The sequence below is a fragment of the Meriones unguiculatus genome, chromosome 7 (genome assembly GCF_030254825.1).
Source record: "Meriones unguiculatus strain TT.TT164.6M chromosome 7, Bangor_MerUng_6.1, whole genome shotgun sequence".
Taxonomy (NCBI): Eukaryota; Metazoa; Chordata; class Mammalia; order Rodentia; family Muridae; genus Meriones; species Meriones unguiculatus.
Window position 1 is genome coordinate 33,612,156 of NC_083355.1, and position 26,823 is coordinate 33,638,978.

The window sequence follows — 26,823 nt, forward strand, 5'->3', positions numbered from 1 at the left end:
TTGTGGGTTTTTCTTCTTTTTGAACCTAGAGTTTATGCCTAGGTCATTTACCCTTAAGACAGAGTTTCTTTTTCAGAAAGTGAGACCTCACCAGGTCTCACACTGGGATCACTGACGTGTGCCACCATGCCCAGTTAATTTTTGTTTTAAAAAAAAATGTTTTTAAAGAAATTTTTATAAACTGTAAATAGCTTAATTTCTTACAAGTTTTTAAGAACTTCTTTTAGGGATCCACCAGTCTTGTAGTCAAACAAATATTCACACACACACACACCGATATACACTCACACACACTTTCACACACACACACACACACACTCACAGTACTCACATACACATTTTCACATACCCACTCACACACACATACACACTCATACATACTCACACACAGATACACATTCATACACACTCATACACATACTTTCAAACATACCTTCACAAACACACTCATAACACTTTTATTATAGTGATCTTTTGAGGAATCTGGTCTTACGGCTTCTATCATTTCTCTTTTCCCTCAACTAAATGCCTATTAAGTAGATAGAAGCTCGCTCAGATTTCAAGTAGAGGGGCTGGGTAGATGGCTCGAGGTTAAGAGTACTGGCTACTCTTCGGCAGGCTTATCTCCCAGTATCCAGTGGCTCACAACTGTCTGTGAAGTCAGCCCCAATGGATCCAACACCCTGTCCTGGTCTCTGATGTGTCCAGACATGCATTCAAGCAAACACTAGTACACATAAAATAAAACAAATAAAATCTAATCTAAAATATAATAAGATAGCTCTCTCTCCTCTGCTCTCCTCTCTCTGTATCTCTTCTTTTTTTCTCTGCACACACTTTCATTTCTATATGGTGGCTGAGAGCTGCTTCTTATTTTATATATTATATTATAATAATATATAATATTATACACACACAAACAAACATATATAAAAAGATGCTACAAAGATAGGCAGATCTCTGTGAGTTTGAGGCCAGTCTGCTCTACAGAGTGAGTTCCAGGACAGCCAGGACTAAAACAGAGAAACCCTGTCTCAAAAAAACAAAACCAAAAGAAAGAAAGGAAGGAAGGAAGGAAGGAAGGAAGGAAGGAAGGAAGGAAGGAAAGAAAAAGAAAGAAAGAAAGAAAAGAAAGAAAGAAAGAAAGGAAGAAAGAAAGAAAGAAAGAGAAAGAAAGAAAGAAAGAAAGAAAGAAAGAAAGAAAAGAAAGAAAGAAAGAGAAAGAAAGAAAAAGAAAGAAAGAAAGAAAGAAAGGAAGAAAGGAAGAAAGGAAGAAAGAAAGAAAGAAAGAAAGAAAAAGAAAGAAAGAAAGAAAGAAAGAAAGAAAGAAAGAAAGAAAAAGAAAGAAAGAAAGAAAAAGTCCTTCAAGGGCTAGAGAGACGGCTCAGATGTTAAAGAGCACTGGCAGTTCTTCCAAAGGTCCTGAGTTCAATTTCCAGTCACATGGTGGCTCACAACCATCTATAGTAAGATCTGGTGCCCTCTTCTGGTGTGCAGGTGTACATGAAGGCAGAACAATGTACAAATAATAAATAAAACAAATCTTAAAAAAAAAAAAAGAAGGAAAAGAAAAGTGCTTTTAAACAGGCTGGAAAGTGGATGGCTCAGTGGTTAAGCAGCACGTGCTTGCTGCTTTTGCAGAGGACTTAAGTTTCATCGCTTAAGTTCATCGCTGCAGCTCCAACTCTAGATCTGACGCCCTCTTCTGGGCCGTAAGGGTACCTGCATTCACATGCGCGCATGCCTACATGCGTACACACATAACTAAAAATAAAATATCTTTTAGAAAAATCCTTCAAAGAGAAATGAGCTTTGCTCTGTCTTAGTGAGGGTTTCTATCGCTGCAACAAAACACCGGGACCAAAAAGCAAGCTGGGGAGAAAAAGGTTTCTTTGGCTTACACTTCCAGATCGTAGCCTATCATTTGGGGAAGTCAGGACTGGGACTCAAGCAGGCCTGAAACCTGGGATCAGGAGCTGATGCAGAGACCATGGAGGGGTGCTGCTTACTGGCTTGCTTCCCACGGCTTGCTCAGCCTGCTGTCGTATAGAAGCCCGGACCACCAGCCCAGGGATGGCGCCACCCGCCATAAGCTGGGCCCTCTCCCACTAATCATTAATTGAGAAAATGCTTTGTAGCTGGAGCTCATGAGGTATTTTTTTTTTTTTTCAACTGAGGCTCCTTCCACTCTGATGACTCTAGCTTGTGTCCAGCCAGTACATGATCCAAGGGCTATGGAGATTGAGCAAGGCTGTAAACCCAGTCCCGCTTTGATTGGCCCACGTCAGGCAGACCTGGGCCAACTCAGTAAACCAGTAGTAAATCATCACTAAATAGCTGCAAAACTCACCCTCCCGCAAGGTCAGAGAAGAGGCCTGGGAGCCAACGGGTTTTCTGGGATTTTTGTTTCGAGGCAAGGTCCTACCTTTCATACTAGGCTGGCCTCGAACTCATGATCTTCCTACCTCAGCTTCCCTAGCGCTGGGATTATCAGCACGTGCCCCCATGCCAGGCAGCCACAAGGTCCTAATCCTTAGAGGATGCAGAGCTATGGAATGTGGCTACTTCAGCCTTCCTAAAGCAGATATGGTCCAGCGTCACCACACCCTGGAGAAAACGTGAGGACCGTTGAGAGGGCTCAGGAGTGGGCTGTACAAGCCCGACAGTCCAGGTTTGCTCCCTGGAATCCACAGAAAGGTAGGAGAGAACTGACACACACACACACAATAATTTAATTAAAAAAGAAATATGAGAGCATAGCCAAGTGTGCAGAGAGCCTATTATCATTCAATTTATTCACTAGTTTCCTGATTCTAATGCTTTATGTTCTAGGGACACAGTAGTAAAATAATGCAGCCCAGGTCCGTATTCTGAATGTGCATGAGGAAGGCATTTATTTATTTATCTATTATTTTTGTTGTTGTTTTAGTTTTCTCTGTGTAGCCTTGGCTGTCCTGGACTCTCTTTGTAGAACAGGCTGGCCTCGAACTCACAGAGATCCACCTGCCTCTGCCTCCCCGAATGCTGGGATTACAGGCGTGCTCCATCAGGCCCGGCTCATGATGAAGGTTTTCAGCCAACCGTGTGCATTTTGGCTAAACTAAGATTGTGTGTTGTTGGACCAGCTGTAAGTGCCCCCTGCCCTTTTGCTGAGTCCCCTTGGGAATGACAGTCTAAGAGCAGAAGAGACAAATGCTGATCCTGGTTGATTCTGTTCCCTGGGAGAAAGTGGTCCTTTCTTCCCTTGCTTCTCAAGAATGAGTTCCAATTGCTGCGGGTAAATCTGCCTACACACAGCCACAGCCAGTGTTGTTTCTGTCTTTTCCCATTGTTAGGCTAGTTCCTCACATTTTGGAAATATTTTGTTCTTTCGCTATTCTGTCTTTTTTTGTTTGTTTGTTTTTGAGACAGGGTTTCTCTGTATAGCCCTGGCCATCTTGGAACTCTGTAGTCCAGGCTGGTCTTGAACTCAGAGATCTGCCTACATCTACATCTTCCTCTCAAGTGCTGGGATTAAAGGCATGTACCACCACTGCCAGTGTTGCTATTTCTCTTTTATATTTTTTTTTTAGGTAGACCTCATACAGCCCAGGGTCTTAGGCATGGCAGGTAACTTCTCTACTACTGAGTTATATCTACAACCCTGGATACCTCTATTTTTATACAGAAGGGGTGTGTGTGTGTGTGTGTGTGTGTGTGTGTACTAGAAGGCACCAAATTCCCTGGAGCTGGAGATGCATGTGGTTGTGAACCATCCAATGTGTGTGCTGGGAACTGAACTTGAGTCCTCTGGAAGAGTAGGCAGTGTTCTTAACCATTGAACCATCTTTCCAGCCTGAGATTTTATCTGATGGATGGGGTCTTGATACGTAGCTACCTGACTCTGTCCTTAGGACCTTCCTGCCTCCTGAGTGCTAGGATTACAGTTGTGAACCCCCACAGCCAGTGTAGAGGGCTGTTTTCACACCCACATTAAGGCAATGGAGTAGAAGCGCAAGGATTTTTTGTTGTTGTTTGTTAAGTGTCTCAAGCCACATTGTGGTGGTAATGCACACCTTTAATCCCAGCACTCAGAAGGCAGAGGCAGCGGGATCTCTGAGTTGGAGGCTAGCCTGGTCCACAGAGGGAGCTGTACAACCAGGACAACCAAGATTGTTACACAGAGAAACCCTGTCTTTAAAAAACAACAAACAAACAAACAAACAAAGGATTTCACTGGCCTATGTAGGCCAGACTGGCCTTGAACTTACAGAGATCCACCTGAATTTTGCCTCTAGTGTGCTGGACTAAAGACATGAACCACCATAAAAAAACAAAACAACACACACACACACACACACACACACACACACACACACACACACACACGCTGATTTTGCTAACCATTCTATAGGAAGCTGACTTAAGCACGGCAGAGAATTCTCTGAACGTAAAACATCTGTGCTGTACATTCTCGGTTTTAATCTTGAACTTCTGGTTGACCGGCGCATTTTGTGAATGTCCTAAGCAATTCCAGATGGTTTGTCCCTGTGTGGGAGGCTGGGTGGGGGTGGGGAGGGGTGGGGCACACTTGTTTCCTGTAGGAGCCCTGTCCTCCATGTGTGTGCTGTGTCACACCCTTGCAAATACTCGTATAAACAAACAAGCAAAAAGTTAAAAAACAAAAAAGGAACAGTCAAAGGGCTGGAGAGATGGCTCCGCAGTTAAGGACACCTGTTGCTTAGTTCCCAGGGAACCAGGCTTAGTTTCCAGCACACACTTGGCAGCTCGCAAACATCTGTTCCTCCAGTTCCACGGAATCCAGCGCCCTCTGCTGGCCTCTGTAGATATTGCACGCGCTTGGTCTACCTGGAGGCAAACACTCAAAACACATACAAATAAATAAATCTTAAAAACAACGACAGCAAAACCAAAGCACAAAACAAGCAGGGGTGTGGTGTGGTGCTGCCGTGGCAGTGCACCTCTTTAAGGCTTTAAGGTCTCAGTACTTTCCATGCAGAGGCTAGAGGGGTCCTCTGTGAGTTCAAGGCCAGCCTGTCTCCATAGAGACTGTTTAAGAGAAAAGAAGACAGGGAGGGAGGGAGAAGGGAGGGACAGTACTGACTGACTGACTGGGAGACTAATGCAGGATTGTGAGTTCCAGACCAGTGTGGGCTATACAATGAGAAGGAAGAAAGAAAGAAAGAAAGAAAGAAAGAAAGAAAGAAAGAAAGAAAGAAAGAAAGAAAGAAAGAAGAAAGAAAGAAATCAAAACCGGGCAATAACCACTAAGACACACTCATCTATTTTTCTGCCCCAAACCCTTCCAGGAGGAGGCTGGGAACAGCAAGCTTCAGAGGACCAGTGCTTTCTTCTGGCCTTTCTGGATACCTCCACACATGACAGGCGCACACAGAAGCCCAAAATTTATTTTTATTTTATGTGCATTGGTGTTTTGCCTGCATGTATGTGTGAGGGTGTCAGATCTTGAAATTATAGACAGGTGTGAGCTGTCATGTGGTTGCTGGGAATTGAACCAAGGTCCTCTGGAAGAGCAGTCAGTGCTCTTAACAGCTGAGGAACAGGATTTTTAAATAAAAATCATGCCTCCTCTGAATTCCTCTTTTTCGTCAGAAAGCCCAAGGCCTTCCATGATGTCTCCGTCTTTCCCCTCAGCCTCTACTTCTGAGTTCCTTGCTCCCTCTCCACACTCTGTCCTTGGGGCCTTTGTACATCTCTTCCCTGGGTGAAATGTCCCAGGAGGAACATATGCTCATTGGTCCCCTGCTTAAATGCCATCTTGTGGGACTGGAGAGATGCTCAGTTCACGCAGTGCCTGTGAGGCAAGGGTGAGAAGATGAGTTTGAAGCCCAGCAGTTAACCCCAGTTAACCCCACGTTAACTGAAAGGCCTCAGGAATGGTTTCCAGCACCCACACTAAAACAAAAACAAAAAACAAAGGTAGGGCATGGTGGCACACACCTTGAATCCCAGTACTCCCAGGGAAGGGCGGATCTCTGCCAAGTTAAGGCCAGCCTGGTCTACAAGGTGAGTCCAGGACAGCCAGGGTAGTTAGATAGAGGAACCCTGTCTCAAAAAACAAACAAACAAACAAAAACAAAAACAAAACAAAACAAAGAAACAAAAAAGCTGTAGCGGTAGATAATTGTGCTCCCAGAATGTCAGGGACCACCTGAGGGAACTCGCCAACTTCAGAGACCACCTGTAGGAGCTCACCAACTTGCCTCAACTTGCCTGTTCCCTTACCTGCAGTAAACATACTGCTTGGAGATGTCAGAGACCACCTGTAGAAACTCATCAACCTGCCTCAACTTGCCCGTTTCCTTACCTGCAGTAAACATACTGCTTGGTAACAGCAGAGATGTGCTCACAGAACCGTGGCTCATCACAAGATGTTTCAGGCCCCTGGCCAAGAAGAATTTGTAATTTTTCACCCACCCTACTTCCTCATCCTGAACCCTTTATAAAAGCTGATTCTGCTCAGTAAAGTTAGTCCTTGACAAGCACCTGTTTGCTTGGACTCCTTCTTTTCTCTCGCCCATCTTTTCACAGGATCAGATTCTCTTCTATCCCCCAGAATAACAAGCTCCGCTGGCCGGAGCACCAGAAGAAACATGTTACTAAACAAAAATCCTAGTTCCAGGTGTTTTTCATGGTGGTCCTAGAGACTTAATCTAGGCGATTGCCTTTGCTTCTCCTTGCTGAGGCCTGGACCTATGGCCTCAGTGTGCTGCTGGGCAGTTGCTATGTCTGAACTATTCTCTCAGATTTCTCTCCATGTTTTATGGTAAAAGTGATCTTAAGATATATATATATTTTTTGCCTACAGCTTTTCCCTTTCAGGACTATCTTTCATCCGTGAAAGTAGCATAAGCTAATAAAAATTCAATCCTAACAGTCAGGATTATTATTATTATAAAACATTTTATGAGGCAGCAGTAAGAAGTGGCCAGGCTTTGCTTATCATAGCTGGTGGCATGGAATAGTGGAATAATCTTTCAGAAGAGTAATATCCAGACTCTTAAGGAAGAAAGAAGAGAGGAGCTGGGCACAGACAGTGGCACACGCCTGTAATCCCAGCACTCGGGGAGACGGGAGGATCTCTGGGAATCTGAGACCAGTCTGGTACATAGTAAGGCCCAGGTCAGCCTGTTGCAGGATATTTGATCACGCTGTGAATCCCAAGATTGTCCTATTTACTGGAAAACCCTGTTTCCAGTTGTGCTGTGGCTCAGCCCTAGCACACACCTTCAAATCCAATAACTTTCTGCTTGAATACTGTAAACGGGGTCAAATAAAGTCAACCACAGGTCAAGAGTCAGAGCAAGTAACCAGTTGACAGGATTGAACATAGGATTATTAAGGAAAAAAACGATAATCAGGGGGATGGACAGAGACACAAAAGGGAAGGGAGGACCACTCAGTTTGAAGGAGGCTTTTGAGACCTCGTGAAAGACAACATTCCTTCTGGGATGTTGGCTGAGGAGGAAGGTCAGCTGGGTGCTTTCTCTGCCTCTCTGAGCTGGCAGGCTTTCACCCCAGCATCTGGCTCCTGAGTCTTCACTGGTAAAATCAAACGATTGAGATTTTGTTAAAACAACACCAACCAGAGCTGTAAAGTGAGACCCTGTCTAAAAATGGGAAGGGCTGTGGGAGTGGGTTTGGAGCGGGCGGTGCACAAGACAATTCACAGCTCTTGCTGTCAAGTGTGAGGACCTGAGTTTGATCCTCAGAACCCGCAAGGTGGAAGAAGAGGGCTGACCCTCACACAGGCACAGTAGGATATGCGCACACATCACCTCAGCGCTCACACACACACACACACACACACACACACACACACACACACACACACGTTTTTAAAAAGCCAGAGCATAGCTCATTTAAACATTTAAAATTTTTATGTATTTTTATTTTATGGGCGTTAGTGTTTTCCGTGCATGTGTGTCTATGTGAGGGTGTCTGGGGTTGTGAGCTGTAATCCCAGTGACTTGGGAAGCCGAGGCAGAAGAACTACTAAAAATTCAAGGCTAACCTGAACTAACATAGTAAATTTAAGACAGGCGGGGCTACACCGTGAGACCCTGTCTCAGAAAACAAAGCAAAATAGGTAATGAAACCCTAAATAAATAAAAGAATGTGTCTCCCCACCACCCCAAAACCAGGATCTTTTGTCCTCTCCAAGATAGCCAAATTCTTTGAGCTTAGCCATAACCTTTTCACAGCTCTTGGCCTCAGATTTTTACACCTCAGCACTCATGACGGTCAGGTGACCCCGAACAGTGTAGGAAGCTCAGCAGCGTTTCTGGCCTCTGCTTTCTAGACAGTAGCGATGCTCCCAGAATGTCGTTAGATTTTGCTCTCCTTAGTTTCCTGACGCCACTTGGGGTGGGGGCTTCTGGGAGAGAGAGAATTCTTGACCTGGTTAGGAATGACCCGACATAGGGGAGGGGTGTGTGTGTGCTGGCTGGTTCTACCCAAGTTCCACCACAAGAGGGCGCCCTGGACCGCTATGATTCGAATCGGCCCTACACAGGGCTGTGGGAGCTACCAGTTTGCTCTCATTCGGCGACCAAAGCGTTTGATTAGTTGCTGATTCAAAATAATTCCAAATCAACGACGCACGTTTGCTTTTTGTTCCTTTGTTTTTCGAGACAGGGTTTCTCTGTGTGCCCTTGGCTGTCCTGGACTCCATTTATAGACCTGGCTGGCCTCAAACTCACAGCGATCCACCTGCCTCGTTAGGTCATTAGGCTCAGGATGTTAAGTCACTCGCTAGCAAGGCCCTCTCTGTGGCTAATGACCCTCATCCTGCTCACTTACTGGGTCATTCTGAGGGTCAGGCGACAGTGGGTGTGATGTCCTGCAACCCATAAAGTGCATCCCCGCCCTGCCTCGCTCGGGAACACAGTTCTGCTTTTGTGGCTTCTTGCAAATCTTTCTGTGAATGGCAACATGGAGCGTATGGAGATGAGTGAGGGATGGTTCAGAGCAGAGGCCTGAGGAGAGAATGAGGAGAGCTGGGTGTGGTGGCTCATGTCTATAATCCCAGTATTTGGGGGAGCCAAGTTAAGAGACTGTCTCAGGTTTGAGGCCAGCCTGAGCTAGAGAGTAGGTTCTGGGCCAATATGGGCTGCAGTGTGAGGCTCTGTATCAAGACAGCAATGGAAGGTAATTGTTCAAAATGGCTGGAGCAGCAGCAGCTGAGCTTGAATCCCTGGCACAGCTGGGCCTGTAGCCTCAGCGCTGTGGGGCAGAGAGAGGTGGATTGCCAGCCAGCCTAACTGAATCAGTGAGCTCTGGGTTCTGTGAGAGACTGTACAGAAATTAAGGTGGAGAGGAAGACATCAAGCATTGAACTCTGGCCTCTACTTGCATACACACATACCCCAGAACACAATGATTACAACTCAAGAGGTTCAGCTAGCTTAGTGGATAGTATTAGCATAATACCAGGCCCTAGGTTCAATCCCCAGCATTGGCCAGGATTGAGGTGAGACAGAGACAGACAGAGACAGAGAGACAGAAAACTAGAGAATGCTCCTGCTAGTCCTGGTGTCCTGGTGGTTGAGGCCAGTCTTGAAATCCCAGATACTAAGGAGGCTGCAGAAGGATCTGAAAAAGTTCAAGGCCAGCCTTGATTCTGAAAATAAAAAGTGAAGAGTTCTGTGTGGCCAGGCATGGTGGCAATGTGTCTAATTCCAGCACTTAGGAGGCAGAGGCAGGCAGAGCTCTGTGAGTTTGAGGCCAGCCTGGTCTATATAGTGAGTTACATGACAGCCAGAGCTACATAGGGAAACTCTGTCTGAGAGAGAGAGTTACACACACACACACACACACACACACACAGAGAGAGAGAGAGAGAACATTCTCTTGCACACTACTTGCCTAGTATATTGGAGACTGTCTAAATCTCAGTATGAGGAGCAGGTAGAGAAGCAAAATTAAAAGATCCCAAGTCCATAGCCTCACCACGGCTGTACCTAGCATCTATGTAGATTTTTTTTGTTCTTATTTTAAAATTTTTATACATTATTTTTTTGTTTTGTTTAGTGTGTGTACCACAGCACACATACGGAGGTCAGAGGACAACTTATGGGAGTGGGTTCTTTCCTTCTGTCATGTGGGGTCCTGGGAACCAAACTCAGGCTATTAGGCTTGGCAACAAGCACCCTTCCCCCATCTTGATGCCCCCACCCGGGGAGCTTTTAAAGCCACTTACGTTTGCTAGGCCCCACCTCAGAAAAATGAAATCAGAATTGTCTTAGTATGTTTCTAAATATCTCCAGGTGATTCTGCATATGAGCTAGGCCAGGATGGATGGCAAATTCCTGGACTCCCAGACCTGGGAGGCAGAAGCAGGCAGATCTCCATGAGTTCCAAGCCAGCAAGGCCTATATAGTGAGACTCTCTCTCAAAGATCAAACAGTATTCTAGACCTGCCACTACACACCTCTAATCTGGAGGCAGAGGCAGGCAGAGCCCTGTGAGTCCAAGACTAGTCTGGATCACATGATACATTCTAGCTAGCAAAGAGCTACACAGCCAGACTCTATCTCAATAGTAAATTCCGTGTAGACAGGCTGGCCTTGAACCCCTGGGGATTCATCTGCATGTGCCTTCAGAGTGTTGGGATTAAAGGCATGTGTTCCCATCCCTGGCCAATAAAGGTTGTTCTTCACCCCCAAGAAAATGCTGGAATTGGAATACTGCCATCGGCTGAGACTCAAATAAAAGTCTGGCTAGTCAGGTTGCTAGGCCTCAGATTCGATTGTCTTTGGTGGATGGAAATGGATCCACTTTGTGTTATTTGAAGAGGGGGAACCCAGCTGATGCAGCCTAATGGATGGGCAGTTGGCTACAGAATTTTTTACCACTCTGTACTCAGGTAGCGTGCCAGCATCCCAGAAGCTGTTCTGGCCTTTGTAAATTCAACTCAGTGTATCATCTTACCTTAGCTGTATACAATAATGAGCCTTTGTTAGGAAGCCGGGCGGGCCCGTGTCTAGCTAGCCAAATCATCAATCAACATACAGGCTAATGAATTAACACTATTAAAAAACAAAAGGTGCCAGAGCTTGGGGACTAACACACCTCTGTAAATCCAGCGCTGGGGAGGAAGGGGCAGGAGGACCAGAACCTAAAGTCGCCCAGCCACGGTGGTACACACCTTTAATTCTGGCACTCAGCAGGGAGATCTCTGTAAGTCCCAGCACAGCCGGGGGCTGTACAAACAGGGCTATCTCGAAACAAAAATCTAAACAGAACGAACAAATCCCGAAAACTTTAAGGTGGGAACTAGGGAGAGAGTGTATAGGTCCCATGTTTACACACACACACACACACAAATCGTTGTCTATTTTGTGGAGTTTAACTTAGTAGGAAAGGATTGCTGTAGTGTGGAGCTGGCAAGATGGCTTAGTGAGTATAGTCCTCTTGCCACCAAACCCCATGTCCGGAGTTTGATCCCCAGGATCGAACACAGAGTGGAGGGAGAGAACCGACTTCCTCAAGCTGTCTTCTGAGCTCCACTAGAAGAAAAACATGTGTGCGTGCGTGGGAATGGTTTTTAAAATGTTATTACAGGACACTGCACTGTGAGGTGCCGTGTACGGAGAAGAAACAGTGACATGCCTGTGTAAACCTCCCCAGCGCAGAATTCCCCGTCCCCTAACTAATGGGAGTGTGCCCCAGACAGCGAACAGCACAATGGAGTCACTCAGAGCACACCACACTGGACAGCTTTGGATACAATAGAATCGTGCAATTGTTCTTTTCTGAAAGTGAAACCCTGAGCACTCACTGGTTGCATGAGCTCTCCAGTTTCCAGCTGCCGGTTTGCTGCCAGGCTAAGCGCTCAGCGAATGTCCAGCTGCTGCCCATCCCATTCCTGTTCTACTTGTTGTGACCGGAGGGATTTTTTACCTGGAGCACACAACTATGACGCTGTGTACACAGGGCCACGGAGCGACGTCCGAGGGACCCTGAGTCAGCGCTGGTTCCTAGTATTGCAAGAAACAGCGCAGAGCCACGGAGTCCCAGGACTTGGGAAGGGGCAGGAAAGGGGACCTGGAATTGCTTTCAGCTACACAGTGAGTGTGAGTCCAGCCTGGGCTACATGAGGCCCTGACTCATTAAAAACAAAACCAGAGCAGAGGACCTCAGAGGCAACAGAGCTAAAACAGCCTCTAAGTGGCTTCCTCTAAGACCCAAGAATGAACTTGGAGGGAGTCTGAGATATTGGGCTGGGAGCAGGGCACAGTGGCCTGCTACAGGGCACATGTTACAGGCCCCAGATTTGATTGCCAGCATTCACATTTATATCAAATAAAACAAACAAACAACAACTGCCAAAGCCAGGCACACACCTGTAATCCCAGCACTTAGGGAGGCAGAGGCAGGCTGATCTCTGTGGGTTCCAGGACAGCCTGGTCTACAGAGCAAGTCCAGGACAGCCAAGGCTACACAGAGAGACCCTGTCTCGAAACAAAACAAACAAACAAACAAACACTACAAAGTGCAGTTTGAGACATTTGAAAACTGACCAATGCCGGCATGCTTTCTTAAAAACTCTTATATTTACGTTTCTCATATTTTTCTCCCTACTCCACCCCAATCCCTTCCAGCACCCCAACACCAGGTATGAGAAAGAGAAAGGGTTAGTGGGAGAGGGGTGCAGTTCTCTTAGCTGCTTCCTGCTGGTTAGGGTCCTCATCAGGTTCCTTCCTCATTTCAGGAGACCTCCAACTTCTTGTCTCACAACAGCAACCAGGTGTAGCAAGGGGGAAGCAGGAGCAGCCTTGTTCTTTCTCCAGTCTCGGCTCTTTGGGCTCTGGCATTTATTCTCCCTCCAGAGTCCTCAGATCTAAATTACCTGTCGCTGGCAAAGAGCTCCCCACAGAGCCCACAAGAAGCAAACAGTCTGCTGATGGTCCAAAGCTGGGAGCCAAAGCTATCTAGTGGAGACAAAGGTAGTTACTGAAGCCAAAGCCAAGTAGAGAGCAAAGGTCATTTAGTGGAGAGCTAAGGCTATTTAGTGAAAGAGTTATCTAAGACCCTAAATCATGGGTGATAGATTGTGAGGACATCCTTTGTTAGAGCATCTGTAAGATATCTTAAGAGAACATCCTTATGGTATCTTGCAGGTACAATATTTAACCCATGAAAGCACTCTTCCTATTTCCTGCAGCAGTAGATTAACCTTCTCCCTTTCCTGCCTTCTCCCTATATAAGTTGGGTAAAAATTTCTAATAAATGGAAGCCTTGATCAGACGAACAGACTTGGCTTTCATTCATGCGTGTCTCTTGTCCCTACCTCCCCACCACCATTCCTTCCAATCTCTCCACCTTAGGAACCCCGTTGAAGCCCCGAGGGTCGGGGCAGTCCAAAAAAAATAGTTTGTTGCTGTGGACCACCAGAATCAGTCCCACATCCCACACCTGGGACCAAAACAAAAACATGTTTATATCCCCAGCAGACCAATGGAAAGCTGCTGGTGTGGTGTGGTGTGGTGTGGTGTGGTGTGGTGTGGTGTGGTGTGGTGTGATGAGGTGTGGTGAGGTGTGAGTGAACCTCCGAGAGTCCCTGCACAGCCACTATAAGAACAGAAAGGATGGGGCAGAAGGATGAGCCTGGCTAAGGAGTGAGACCTTGAAAGATCGGAAAAGAATCTGTGCATTGTATTTTTTTTAAGATTTTATTTATTTTGTGTATGGGTGCTCTATCTGGATGTGTGCTTGCACGCCAGAAGAGCATATACCACACTGACACACATGTAGGCAAAACACCAATGCACATAAAACAAGAATAAATAAACATTTTTTAAAGGGCTGGAGGAAGGGTCTCACAGTGTAGCCCGTGTGAGCCTGGAGCTCACTCTCCTCCCCAGACTTCCCTCGCACTCATGGCAACTCTTCAGTCACAGCTTTCCCAGAGCTGCACTGTAGACCTGGACCACGGCACCCAGGCTTTCTTTCTTTCTTTTCTTTTTTTGGTTTTTCAAGACAGGGTTTCTCTGTTGTAGCCTTGGCTGTCCTGGACTCACTTTGTAGATCAGGCTGGATTCAAACTCACAGTGATCCGTGATCCACCTCCATCTGCCTTCCTGAGTGCTGGGATTGCAGGTGTGTGCCTGGCTTGTTTTTCTCATTCTATGTGTAAGAGTGTTTTGCCTGAATGTATGTCTGTGCACCCTGTGCCTGCAGAGGTCAGAGGAGGGCGTTGGGTCTCCTGGAACCGGAGTTATGGATGATTGAGGATCACCAAGTGTGCTCTGGGAACTGAATCATGCTCTGCTAGACCAAAATCTTCTGACTTCTGAGCTCTTTCTCCAGCCTCCAGACTGTTTTATTGTGCTTTACTTTTTCAGCAATGGAAACTGAACCGAGTACCTCATACATGCTAGACAAGCATTCTGTCACCAATCACTGAGCCATATCCCTAGCAGGCCTTTTTTTTTTTTTTTTTTTTTAATTTGTTGGGTTTGTTGTTGGATTCTTTCTTTCTTTTTCTTTCTAAGACAGGGTTTCTCTGTGTAGCCTTGGCTGTCCTGGACTTGCTTTGTAGACCAGGCTGGCCTTGAATACACAACAACCTGCCTGCCTCTGCCTCCTGAGTGCTGGGATCACAGGCATGTGCCACCGTGTCCAGTTTTGTTTGTTTTTCATGGCAGAGTTTCTCTGTGTAGCCTTGGCTGTCCTAGAACTTGCTTTGTAGACCAGGCTGGCCTTGAACTCACAGAGATCCAACTGCCTCTGCCTCTGGAAATGCTGGGTTTAAAGGCATATACCACCAGGCTCGTTTTCTTATTATTATTTATGTGTGTGTGTTTGTGTGTGTGTGTGTGTGTGTGTATGCACGTAATGCTACATATGTGCATGCCCAGAGAGAGCTGGAGATAGAAGAGCAGCAAGTGCTCTTAACCACTGAGACATCTCCTTTCCAGGCCCACCTTTTTTTAAAAATATCTACCTTGAAGGTTGCCTTAAGAATGGAACAGACACTGCTCTGCGTGTGAGGTGCCCTGGCTAGATGGAAGCAGCTATTTTGTTAAAACAAGTTCAAGTGCAGAAAGGGCCAAGGTACTTTAAAAACAGTCTGCAAGGCACAGTGTCAGCTACATTCGTGACCGAAACCAGTGACCTGGCCAGAGCAAGGAGAAAGCAGTCATTGTACGCGAAGAAACAAAGCACAGTTGCAACGTCTGTCCACACAGGAAGATGGCACCAGGCCCTCCCCTGTGATGTAATGCCACGGGACTTTACTGATGGGTGTGGGGGAGAGCGCGCAGTCACCTGTGACGAGCCCCTCCCCCTCCCCACAAGGCCAGAGCTGGATGGGTGGGATGGCAGTGTGAGAGCATGAAGCCCTCACCCCTCAGGAAGTTTCCGGTGTACTGTGATTTTTGATTTTTTTTTCTTTCTTTAATGCAGCCTGCCCCTTTTATTATAGAACATCCTGAAGTTTCAGGTTCGGCGTGTCTGTACTTGAAAGCAGGGCTGCTATCCTCAGATCAGCGCACTGAGAGCAGACCCTATCCATTCCTGCCTGATTCCCACTGGATTCAGCTCAGCCCGGAGCCTGTCGGGAGGGGCGACCAGGTGCCAGGTGCCGAAAGCGCACTGCACTGCTGATCTGATACGATCTTGCCAGCGGGGCCTGGCAGAGAGGCCAGAGAGCTGATAATTTTTCCTAGGGAGTGTAGAGGCCTGGGTGATGTAATGGAGCCATGAATAAAATGCTATTCAGGGCACTGGGGAGAGAAACATTAATTTTGTTAGGGAGTGTAAAGGATCATCCTCTAAAGAGACATTTGATCTGCTCTTTGGACTGAGTCAACAGCAAATAGCTTTTTTTTTCTTTTTTCTTCTTTTTTTCGTCTTTCTTTCTTTCTTTCTTTCTTTCTTTCTTTCTTTCTTTCTTTCTTTCTTTCTTTCTTTTTTCCCCTTGTTCATTCATTCTTTCTTTTCTTTCTCCTCCCAGTACTAGAGCTCAAACCCAGAGCCTTGAACTTTCCAGGCAAGCGCTGTACCACTGGGCTGTTTCTATTTCCCTATTATTAGCAACAGTGTTATTTATTTGTTTTAAATAGTAACGATCCTCTCCAGCTTTGGTGGAGAGATGTGCTGAGGCAGGTTTCAGGTGTCCGGGCCCTTTAATAATGGGAGTCAACCCCAGCGGGATAAGCTGGGATATGGTGGTGATCAGCAGCAACAAAGGCGACCCCCTAGGTTTATAAGCTTTAGGAGGGGAGGTGGTCTCTGAGAGGGAAGGAAGGAGTTCTGAGATCAACAGGTCAGTGATGACCACTAGAGAGGACCTAAGGCTATAATAGAGGAAGCTGATCCTACTGTCAGCCTACCCGTGGCTGTTACATGTTAGGAGCTTCCAGGCTTATGGGAGGTGTAGGTGGGGCAGAGGGCAGGGCTGACCCCTCTACAGTGGCATAGACTGACCTGAAGCTTACACTGTAACCCAGGCTGGCCTTGAACTCACAGAGACGTTGCTACCTCAGCCTCCTGAGTGCCGGGATTACAGGAGTAACTCACTATGCTCTACCTTACTTAAAATTTTTTGAGATAGTTTTGTCTACACAGCCTTGGCTGTCCTGGAACTCATTATGTACTCCAGGCTGGCCCCGAACTCACAGAGATCTGCCTGCCTCTGCCTGTATCTCCCCCATTCTCACTCCCCAGGGCTAGGATTAAAGGCCCTCATCACCATTTCAAATTTAATCTGATCTTTGAGACAGGTTAGCACTTTTTTTTTTTTTTTGAGACAGGGTTTCTCTGTGTGTAGTTTTGGTGGCTGTCTTGGAACTCGCTCTGTAGACGAGGCTGGCCTCAAACTCACAGAGATACTCTCTGCCTCTGCCTCCTGAGTGCTGGGCTTAAAGCTGTGCCACCACTGCGCTCAGGAGGCCAGGACAGCCTTGACTATGTACCGCTCTATTGCCTCAGCCTTCTAGGCTGCTGCAATTGAAGGTGGGCGTCACGCCCAACTCTCAAACTCCTGGCATTAAAGATACAGTAAAAGGGAAGCCAAGTGGTGGCAGCATATTCCTTTAGTCCCAGCGCTTGGGAGGCAGAGGCAGGCCAATTTCTGAGTTCAAGGCCAGACTGGTCTACAGAGCAAGTTCTAGGATAGCCAGGACTATATAGAGAAACCCTGTCTTTAAAAAAAAAAAAAATCAGGAAGGGACTGGGTTATAACTCAGCTGCAGAGTGCTTGCCTAGCATGCACTAAGCCCAGCACCACATAAACTAGGCATTGTGGCACAAACCAGTCCTCTGGCGCTTGAAAGGTAGAGGCGAGAGGATCAGGAGGAGTTCAAGAGTTCAAGGACAACCTGGGTTACATGAGATCCTGTCTCAAAAGAGGAGGAGGAGGAAAGACAGACAGACAGAAGGAAAGAAAGAGAGACAAGAAAGAGGAGGAGGACAATGCTGTCATGGCATTCACAGTTTAGAGCTAGATGGGACAGAGACAAACTAAACAAGTGAACGAGATGACCTCAAGTGTCACAGGGCACAAAGAAAGTAACTTAGGTATGACAGTGCGTGGGGTTCAGGAACTGAACGATCAGGGACATCCCTCTGCAGGAAGCCTTAGACCTGAGATCCACATGTTAAGGAGGTAGGTTTCTTGGGAAAAGTGTTCTGGGTAGAGCAACAAATACAAACTGATTTAACAGACGGCAGTTTGAAAATATCTCAGAAAAAGAACAGTAACTCTGGTGAACAGATATAGACTCTTTCTTTTTACTCTTCTCTAAGGAATAGTCTATCAACTGTTTACGTAGCATTGAATATGAGCTAGACATATTTAAAGTACATGTGTCCAGGGACGTGACCGTTTGCATCTCCAGGGGCCGGTACCAACATGGAGGACGGCTGGAGCCATTCTCCAGTGGGTTTCAAGGGACGACCTCGACCTCATGCAGCAAGACAAGGCCTGGGGGATTGGTGAGATGGAAAGGAGGCCAGCTTGATTTGAGCAGGGTGAGCCGAGGGCAGATCCTGGAGAACCAGAAGGTTTGGCAGGCCCAGTGAGAGCGCCCATGGACTACCATAAGGAATTTGTTTTGAAGAAGCACCACATCTGGCTAGGCAGAGACTGAAGAAGAAGCAGGAAGATCTACTGGGAGGTGGTAGCCTCAAAGCAAGAGGCTGGACCAGAGTGGCATCAGTAAGCACAGGCGTGCTGAGAACAAATGGGTTTGTTTGTTTGCTTGCTTTGCTTGCTTGCTTACTTTTTGTTTTTTCAAGACAGGATTTCTCTGTGTAGGTCTGGCTATTCTGGAACTCGCTCTGTAGTCCAGGCTGGTCTCAAACTCAGAGATCCACTGCCCCTTAGCGCTGGGATCAAAGATGTTCGCCACCACAAACAGAGAAGCAAATGCACATGTTGAGGGAAGTTGACTGGACCTGAGGGTGGGGACGGAAAGGGAACAGAAGAGAGGAGTCTTTCAAATGCTCTGAAAGGTAAAAATGGGCCAGTTTCAGTGCTCCTGGCCTGCAATGCCAGCATTTAGGAGGTTGAAGCCATAGCTCATCTACATAGAAAGTTTTTGGCTAGCCTGGGCTACATGAGACCCTGTCTCAAGAAAGCAAACCCAGACAAAATCCAAAGTGGGCCTAGTGGAAAGGGAGACAAATTAGAACAAAGCAAAATTATCTACATGGGTAAAAATGCCACAGTGAAACCCACGGCCTCATATGCTAACTTTTAGTTTAAAAAAAAAAAGAGAGAGAGAGGGGCTGGGATGTGACTTAGTTGCCTTGTGTGCACCAGATCCTGGATCCGATGCCCAGCACTACATAAAACTGGGGGTGGTGGGTAAATGCTTATAATCCCAGATCTTCAAGGTAGGGAGATCCTTGGCTACATAGGGCGTTCAAAACCAGCCTGAGTTACAAATGGTCTCAACACACATGCTCTCTCTCTGCCTTACACACATAGTCACAGAGAGACACAGAAAGACAGACATACACACAGTGAGAACTTGGCTTCGTAGCACACACCAACAACACCAGCATTCTGGAGGCTGAGTGAGGCAGGAAGATGCCTGTGACTGTGAGGCCAGGGTGAACTACAGATTTTGCCTTTGTCTTAAACAACCAAACAAAATTAGAGCATATAAAAGCAGCCTTTAGGCTGGAGAGATGGCTCAGAGGGTAAAAGGGCTGGAGCGAGCCTAAGGACCTCAGTTTGGCCCCTGGAACCCATGTCAAAAAAGCCAGGTGGCAGCTCAGCCAGTGGCTCCCAGGACAGGCAGCCTGGAGGATGCAATGAAAAGAAACAACCAAACGAGCCTATTCAGCAAGGTAGCAGCTGGCCCTTGAGGACTCTTCTGTAGCTTGCTGTCAATGCTTTCGGCTAATCTCTCTAATCTGTGATATCCCTTTGCTCCTCGTGAAGTTATCTTGAAGGGCTGGAAAGGCAGCTGAGTGGTTGAGAGTACTTGATGCTCTTCCGGAGGATCTACGCCCTGATTCTACACCAGGTGGCTCACAAACGCTCGTAGCTCCGACTCCAGGTAAGCTAACACCTTCCTTTGGCTTCAGGAAGCATCAAATGCACACGATGCAGTCAATGGAAGCTGCAGTCAACCGTGTGGAAGATACCTTTTGCTGTGGAAGGCGGCAATCCTACATAAACACGGAGGTCTCTGACTTAGGATAGCTGCTGGGTCTCATCATTCGCCTCCACACAAATGTTAGAACTGCCACTCTAAATAGTATTTTCCTTATTATTTTGTTCAGTCTTTCTGATGATAACGTGAACTGGATTATAGAAGCAAAGAAAACCGAAAGAAACAAAGAAAGAAAACCGAGTGAAGCTGGTTCTCTAAAAACAACAAAAAAGTTATCTACGTTTGCAAAACAAACAGCAAAACCAAAGTGGAAGCAGAGAGCTGACTCTCACAAATTGCCCTTCCCTGACCTCTGCGTACACAATCACACACATACAACAAAAAAAATTTTTTTAATCGACCTTGAAAAATGCAAAGAGAAGTTAGACATGGTGGCACACCCCTTTAATCCCAGAGTTTGGGAGGCAGAGGCAGGTGGATCTCTGCTTGAGCTCAAGGCCAGCCTGGTCTACACAGAGAGTTCCAGGACAGTCAGGGTTACAAAACTGAGACTCTGTCTCAAAAGAAGAAAAGAAAAACAAAACAAAACAACAACAACAAAAGAATCTTTGTCCACAGCTGTAGCAGCAGAAGTGAAAACAGTAATCTAAACTGATGGAGAAGAAGGACAGAGCTTTGGGAATGAATTAATTTGGCTTGGCCTCACAAAGAGGAGTACCGTTTTGTGAGACAGCCAGGCTGATGACAGGCTCGTGAGGCCAGGAACCTCTCAAACTTTTATTCCCAAAGGCTTTTTGGTTTTGCTGTTGTTCATTTCTTTGTTGTTGTTTTGTTCTGTTTGAACATAGTCCTCTGACTCTGAACACATTTGTTGCTGTCTTTCTACATATTTCTTCATCTCTGTTGTTGCTCTCAGGATAACTATGTCTAGTTCTCAAACTGTCCACTGGCCTGGGTTTCTTTCCCCTCTGTAGCTTCTCAGAATAAGTCCACGTTAAACAGGAAACGGTGCTCAGGATGGGCGGTAAGTGAATGCGCACTGAGGGTCAGTGAAGGTGTCCGGGTGTGCAGAGAAAGAGAAGTTAGTTCCTGGCACTTAGGTTACCCCACTTTGTTTCAGTTCTCCCTTTTTCCTTGTCCACTCACAACGTTTGGCTGCTTTGGCTGCTTTGGCTGGGAGGAGGCACGAGCCGGCTTTTTTTTTTTTTTTTTTTTTTTTGCTGGCTGGCTGATTCTTTTGTTTTCCAGCCTTTCTGATTCTCTTGCCTCTTCCGATCTCCTGCAATCACGCAGCCGGCCTGCAGGGGTCCTCAGAGCACCCCACACCAGGCAGGTGGTCTTTAGCTAATGTTATCTTTTATTTAAACAGAAAACAGTAGCTTCAATCTTCTTACATAACACACCGGCATCCTAGGGTGTTAAACCAGTACAGAATCTACTGTTAAGGGGTAGGGGACCTGTGGACACAACATATTCAGTGACACAATATTGCAGAAATGTAGCAGGTTCGATTTTCTGGTTCCTTATTTAGAGCAGAGGGCTCAAGGGGACTTGGGAAACCATCTCATCTCAGCCCTCATTTGTTTTTGCAGTGATGGGAATCGAACCCAGAGCCTCAGGCACACTAGGTCAGATCTCTGCCGTGAGCTCCATCCACAGACCCCAGCCCTCCCTTGTGTTAGGCTGTGGGAACCAAAGCCTAAGGACAGGAAGGAATTTACCCCAGCAAGCAGCCCTGGGCTGGTAATCACGCTTTTGGTCATCTGAAGAATTTAATAGACCATCTTGAAGATTCCACCTTAAACCTGGTCAGGTTTGTGATTAATTAGCTGAGGGCTCTCGGCCCCACGAGTTAGACTCTTTCCAAAGCCGCCAATTGTAAACAAGGACGGTGCCCTTACACTGAAACGGGCACGCACTGACAAATAGGAAGCTGTTGTGTTCTGACTAACACCCGGACCGAATTTCATCCCTAGCCGTGCGGTGTACGTCAGCTGGAGACAACTTGGGTGACGGCGTGCTTATTAAAAAGAGCCGGGTGGAGTTCCGGGGGAGGTTTTGGGTCAACTGGGGATCTACCCAAACGCGTACCGGCTTTATGTGTGTAATACCAGGTAGGTGGCCGAAGTCACCCGGCCTCCCTCAGCACCCCCCAGCCAAACACATGCACTTTTTTCCTTTTCTTCTTTTTCACCTAACCTAGGCTTGGAATTGGCTGTGCAGCCAAGGGTGACCTTGAACTTCTGATCCCTCGGTCTCCACTTCAAGCCCTGGGGTTGTAAGACATGACCCGCCCTGCCCAAGAACCACGTGCTTTCTTTTCTAAAACATCAAAGAAAACGTTTTCTTGTTGTTGCCCCAAGGCCACGCACTAAGCCCTTGGGGCTTAGTGAAAAGGGTGGACACATTGTTTGTTTGTTGTTGTTGGTTTTCTTCTTTTTCCCTGTGGCAGGAATTCTTTATCAAATTGACCTGTTTTCCTGCTGGAAGACTCTGCCCAACTCCACCCACCTGGTGCCTTCCTGGACTTCCCGACTGTCATGAGTTTATTTTTTAACCTTCTCTTCCTTGAAGAGCACCACCCCACTGACCCAGAAGGCCAGCTCCGCCTCTCTGGTCGCTCTGACTATTCTCATTCCATCTTCTGGTGCTAACCGACCCCATTCACCTGTGAAGACCTTGGAAACCCATCGGCCACAGGGACCCCAATCCCTGTGAAGTCCTCAGGCATGCTCTCCCACCCCAGGACTGGGGACTGCATCCAGGGGCTCGCGCACACCGGGCGGCCCTTTCTTAAGTCTTAACCGGTTGGAAATTACCAGCGGGGCAGACAGACAGACAGAACTGTTCCTCGCCTTCTGAGCCTGGGCCTGGGGAAGGCTGGTGCTCTATGATTAATTCCACCTTCCTCGAACTCTGAGAACCACTTCTAGTAACTTAGGCTGCGATTCAGGAGCGGCTTAAGCGCGAAGGGAGGGGATTGCTCTCCAGATCCCACTTCCCAACAAAGCCCGGGGTACCGGGAGTCCCAGCAAACCCAAACAAACAGGCTCCTATCTCGGGAGAGGTCCCCCACCCTCATTACCGCCCCTCCCCGCCCCGCCCGCCAGCTGCCGGGCATCGGCGGGACGCAGAGCTCGCCACACTCCTCGCACGCGCGCCCCGCCAGGGCAGAGGGGCGGGCGGGGGGTGCTGGGGGCGGGCGGCCGGGGAGGCAGGGGCGGAGTTCCGTCCTCCGCTGATTGGCTCCCCGCGGATGGGCTGCGGCCGTGCCGGGCCAACCGGCGGCGTGTTGCTATGTGCCGAGGCGATGGGATAGGCGCGGGGGCGCGTCCGTCACCCGGCAAGCCCCCGGCCCGGACTCGGAGGGATGCGGAGCGGCGGCGGCGGCGGCGGCGGTGGCGGAGGCTGTGGCTTTAAGAGCACGCAGGGAGCGCCGGAGTCAGCCGCGCCGTCCTTCCTCGCCGAGCGCTCCCGAGCAGCCGAGCCCGGCGCCGGCCGGACCCGGCAGCCTGCCTCCAGGTAAGGCGGGGGGGGGAGATCGTGAGCTGGGCTCGCGTGGGCGTGGGGCGCCGTGCGCTCCGGGTAGGGCTGTGCGCCCCGGGGACGGTCGGGCTCCGGCGCAGCGCGCAGCCCGGCTCGGCTGGGGCGATGCTTGGCGAGGTCCCGCGGGGGGCTCCCCGAGGGTTCCCGGGGCGCCGGGGGCGGGGAGCGGGCTGCCGCGGCCACGTGACCGGTTTGTTTACAAACACTGGCGTGCGCTCCGGGTTCGGAACTCTGTGGCGGCTGCGGACTGACCGGCGATGGTTGGGATTTGTTCGGCGCGATCACCCCACGGGTGGCACCCGGTCGTGCGCTCCGTGTCTCCACCGAGACGCTTGGGGCTGGGGCGCGTCGCCCTCCCAAGTCCCCGGAGCGCTTCGCCAGCCCCAGGCCGAGGGAACCGCAGCGAGTTCCTGCCTGGTTGCTGACTCCCTTTGGGTGATTTTTTTTCCTGAAAGGGTGCGGGCATTACCCCAGTCTCGTGGCTGGCACGTCTGTTGTGGTGCTTTGGACCCCTTGTGCAAAGAACTGCCTGCCGCTTCCGACTTCACTTTTACCGACAGTTTTAAAAAGCTGAGTGGGCATCCTCCAGTTTACCGGGCCTTCCACACAGGCAGGGCTGCTGGAGATGGCAAGCGGGGCTGCCCCGGAGCTCTGCTGTGGTTTTGCCTTTTTGGCCCTCTCGTTGGTTTATTTGCTCTTGTCACGTTGGAGGGTCTTCGGGCCACTGACTTGGAGTCTACTGTCCTTTTTTTTGTTGTTGTTCCTCACGCTCTTTGTTCTAGGAAGATGGGAGGATTACTTTTCTGTACCCCAATTACAGAGAACGTTAGAGGCGCAAGGGAATTACAGTAAAGCTCATGCTTGAGGCTCTTTGGTGGTCTCCTGGTTTGGGGGTTCCCAGAAGCTGATCAGTAAGATGGGGTTCATACCTGCTTCTCCCTTTGCCACACACGGTTCGCAGGCTTTGAGTTCGGTCCTCTACTTTTTTAGCATCTTGCAGTCTTTGAGGAAGTTTCATTCTTTTTATATCATCTCTAAAATTCAGTAGTTTACAGAATAGTATCGCTGTGGCTGGTTCATTCTCAGCTCTGCCTGCCACCCCCCTGCTTTTGTCTTTAGCTGTGATATGAGTGGCTGTGAGTTCTCTATCCTGACAAATAGCCCAGCCTGAAGAGAGCTGGGTAAATTTCCCTTTTGCACTGTGATTTTGTTCTGTAACAGGGTCAAATGGGATGGACCGCGAGTCCTGGGCTCATGCCCTGCCTCAGTTGGGCTCTGCCTTTGTTTAGAATTCAGTTACATCATTTCTTGCATCTCTGCTTGATTTTGAGGTAAGGGTGGAAAGTGGAGAATAAGGGACAGCATGTAAGAATACAAGCCTTAACTGGGCATGGTGGCACACCCCTGTAATCCCAGCTCTTGGGAGACAGAGGCAGACAGAGCTCTGAGTTTCAGACCAGCCTGGTCTACAGACTGAGTCCAGGAGGGCCAGGGCTGCATAGAGAAACCCTGTCTCTGTCTTAGAGAGATAAACAAAAAATACAGTTTCCTCCATCTAGGAGTGGTGGTATATGACTAAGGTAAAGGCAGCTCACTGCAAGTCTGAGTTCAGTCTGGTCTGTATAAAGAGTCCAGCCTTGACAGGGCTGTATAGAGGGACAAGAAAAGAAAGATACAAAGACCTTTCAGTTCTTTAGAACCAGGAGTTTTCAAACTTGGCTAGAGAGCCACAGTAAGGATGATATACTACAGCAGTGTGCCCCGGCCTGTCACTGAGAGAGCTCTAGGAAGCAGTAGCTATTACCTTACTACCTGCAGTAGGCCCTTGTTTCTTTTTCCTGCTTCATTAGAAAAAAAAAAAAATCATTTGGTCATGACTCATTTGATTTCCTAACCAAATGGGTCACGACCTTCAGCTTGAGAAACATTGGTTTAGGGTGGAGGTCCTCTAGCCCGAATGTGTCTCTTGATGGCCAGAGTAGTGTTTGGAAACACACAAAATACAAATGTGCCTGTATTCCACACATAAGCAGGGGTGTGTGTGTGTGTTAATTCAGAGATTGTTCCTCTGTCTCATTCTGAGACAGGATTTCATACTGCAGTTCAGGCTGGCTATGTGACAGGCCATGCACCTCCAGGAGGCTGGCTTTGAACTTTTCTAGTCTTCCTGCCTCAGCCTCCAGAGGGTAGAGATTACAGGCATTAGGCACCGCAGATCTGTTTAAAGGAGCTAATGGGGGGATGGTGCCTCCCGCTAGATCAGCGCAGGTGGCTGATTCCTGAGGAAGAATGTGAAGTGCAAAATCAGGTAGATGTCCTATGCTTGGGTTTAAGCTTTCAGGTCACTCAGCCGCCAGCCAGTCGCCCTTTGAAAAGTTTAAGGGGTCCGAGCATGGTGGTGTGCATCCTCTGGCTCCACCACTCAGAGAGCAGAGGCCGTGCGGTGCGGCTCTGGAGTTCTCTGCTTGAAAGCGAGGAGGAGTTCCAGGCTAGGTGGGGCTACAGAGTGGGACCCTCGATTGGTGAGGAGGGTAAGCGACTGACCGGGCAGCCCTTGCACTCAAGCTCAGCTGAGGCATGGATGATTCGGAGTGCGTGGGGGTTGAGCCGCTGTGCCGTGCTGTTCACAGATTATGTGAGTTTTCATTGTCATAATGATGTTAATGGTTTTGAGGCAGTCATTGTGCCTAGGGGATTAACAACTGGCCAGCAGAAGAAAGGATTGATTTTGTTTAATGCCTGGCTGGTATTCCAGACTGTGTAGCCCCAGGGAAAGGCAGGCTGTGACTTTATTTTTGATTTGGGGGCTGGGGGAGCCGGGGGACTTGTCTGTCATCAGATGCTAATAAGAGACTCGAGTTCCCACGTCTCCTGCCTAGTCAGCTGGTTCGCTCCCATTGCATGGGCACGGCGTGTGCAGGTGGATCTTGTTAGTCATCCAGTTCTTGATGCTTTTACCTCTTGCCTTCAAGCACAGATGTACATGAGCACACCGATGGAGCCGTCCGTCCAATTTCCCCTCTTCTAACAGGTGGAAGGAGATGTCTTTGAATTAAAGCTGCAGCTTAGCTTTACAAGGAACACTTAATTAGCTAAGTTCAGATTCTACCTTTGGTCCTTTGGCAAAGAAGGGCCTTGTATAAGAACATTCACTGTGAGATTGTTTGAATTGACTTTAATAATGCCCCATTTGGCCTAGCTGCTCACATTTGGAATACTCCCGTTTTGAGCATGGAGGAGGAAAGAAGAAGAAAGCAGCAAAAGAGTGGCCAGGGTTAAGCAGCCTTAGGAAAAGCAGAGGGGAAGGGATTGTAAAGGAGATCAGGATCTGGTTCCCTTAGTAAATTATCTCAGCATTTCCCCAGGTCTGTCAGCCAAAGCACAGGGTGCTCTTGACAGGTGAAAAGCATCGTTTTGAATTCTAGCCCACAGTGATGGAGAGCCAATCAGTGCCCTCCTGGCGGCCTGCTTGCCAGCTAAGGTATTTCCTTAGGGCTGACAAGTTTTTGGTGATATCCATAACAAAAGATGCCGTCTACTCTAAAAGATTGCATCTGCCTGAATTTCCCCGTGAGCTGTTGCAGGCTCTTCCTCAGGTAGATTCAGTATAATGCAGCCTCTTCCCCCGTTCCCTCCCCCGGGGTCTTCCCACCCTCGTTACATTTCTGATGCAAGTTCCTGC

General features: G+C 48.1%; 1 protein-coding gene and 1 non-coding gene across 4 annotated transcripts in view; both read left to right on the forward strand.

The window, feature by feature from the left end:
- The first annotated feature begins 19,593 nt into the window (after positions 1–19,593).
- Positions 19,594–19,716, forward strand: LOC132655682 (small Cajal body-specific RNA 3). The gene has a single exon (XR_009593465.1). It is a non-coding gene; the product is annotated as a small Cajal body-specific RNA 3 (non-coding RNA).
- Positions 19,717–22,902: 3,186 nt separating this feature from the next.
- Positions 22,903–26,823, forward strand: part of Ypel2 (yippee like 2) — a 59,255-nt gene continuing 55,334 nt past the window's right edge. For 2 of the 3 annotated variants that reach the window (XM_060387057.1, XM_021661361.2), the window contains exon 1: positions 22,925–23,117. Coding sequence is in view for 1 of the 3 variants with exons in the window: in XM_060387056.1 (XP_060243039.1) it covers positions 22,966–23,117 (152 nt within the window). In the remaining 2 variants the exon portion in view is untranslated. Of the gene's footprint in view, positions 23,118–26,823 lie in introns of all 3 variants that reach the window. The other variant, XM_060387056.1, reaches the window with a different exon arrangement.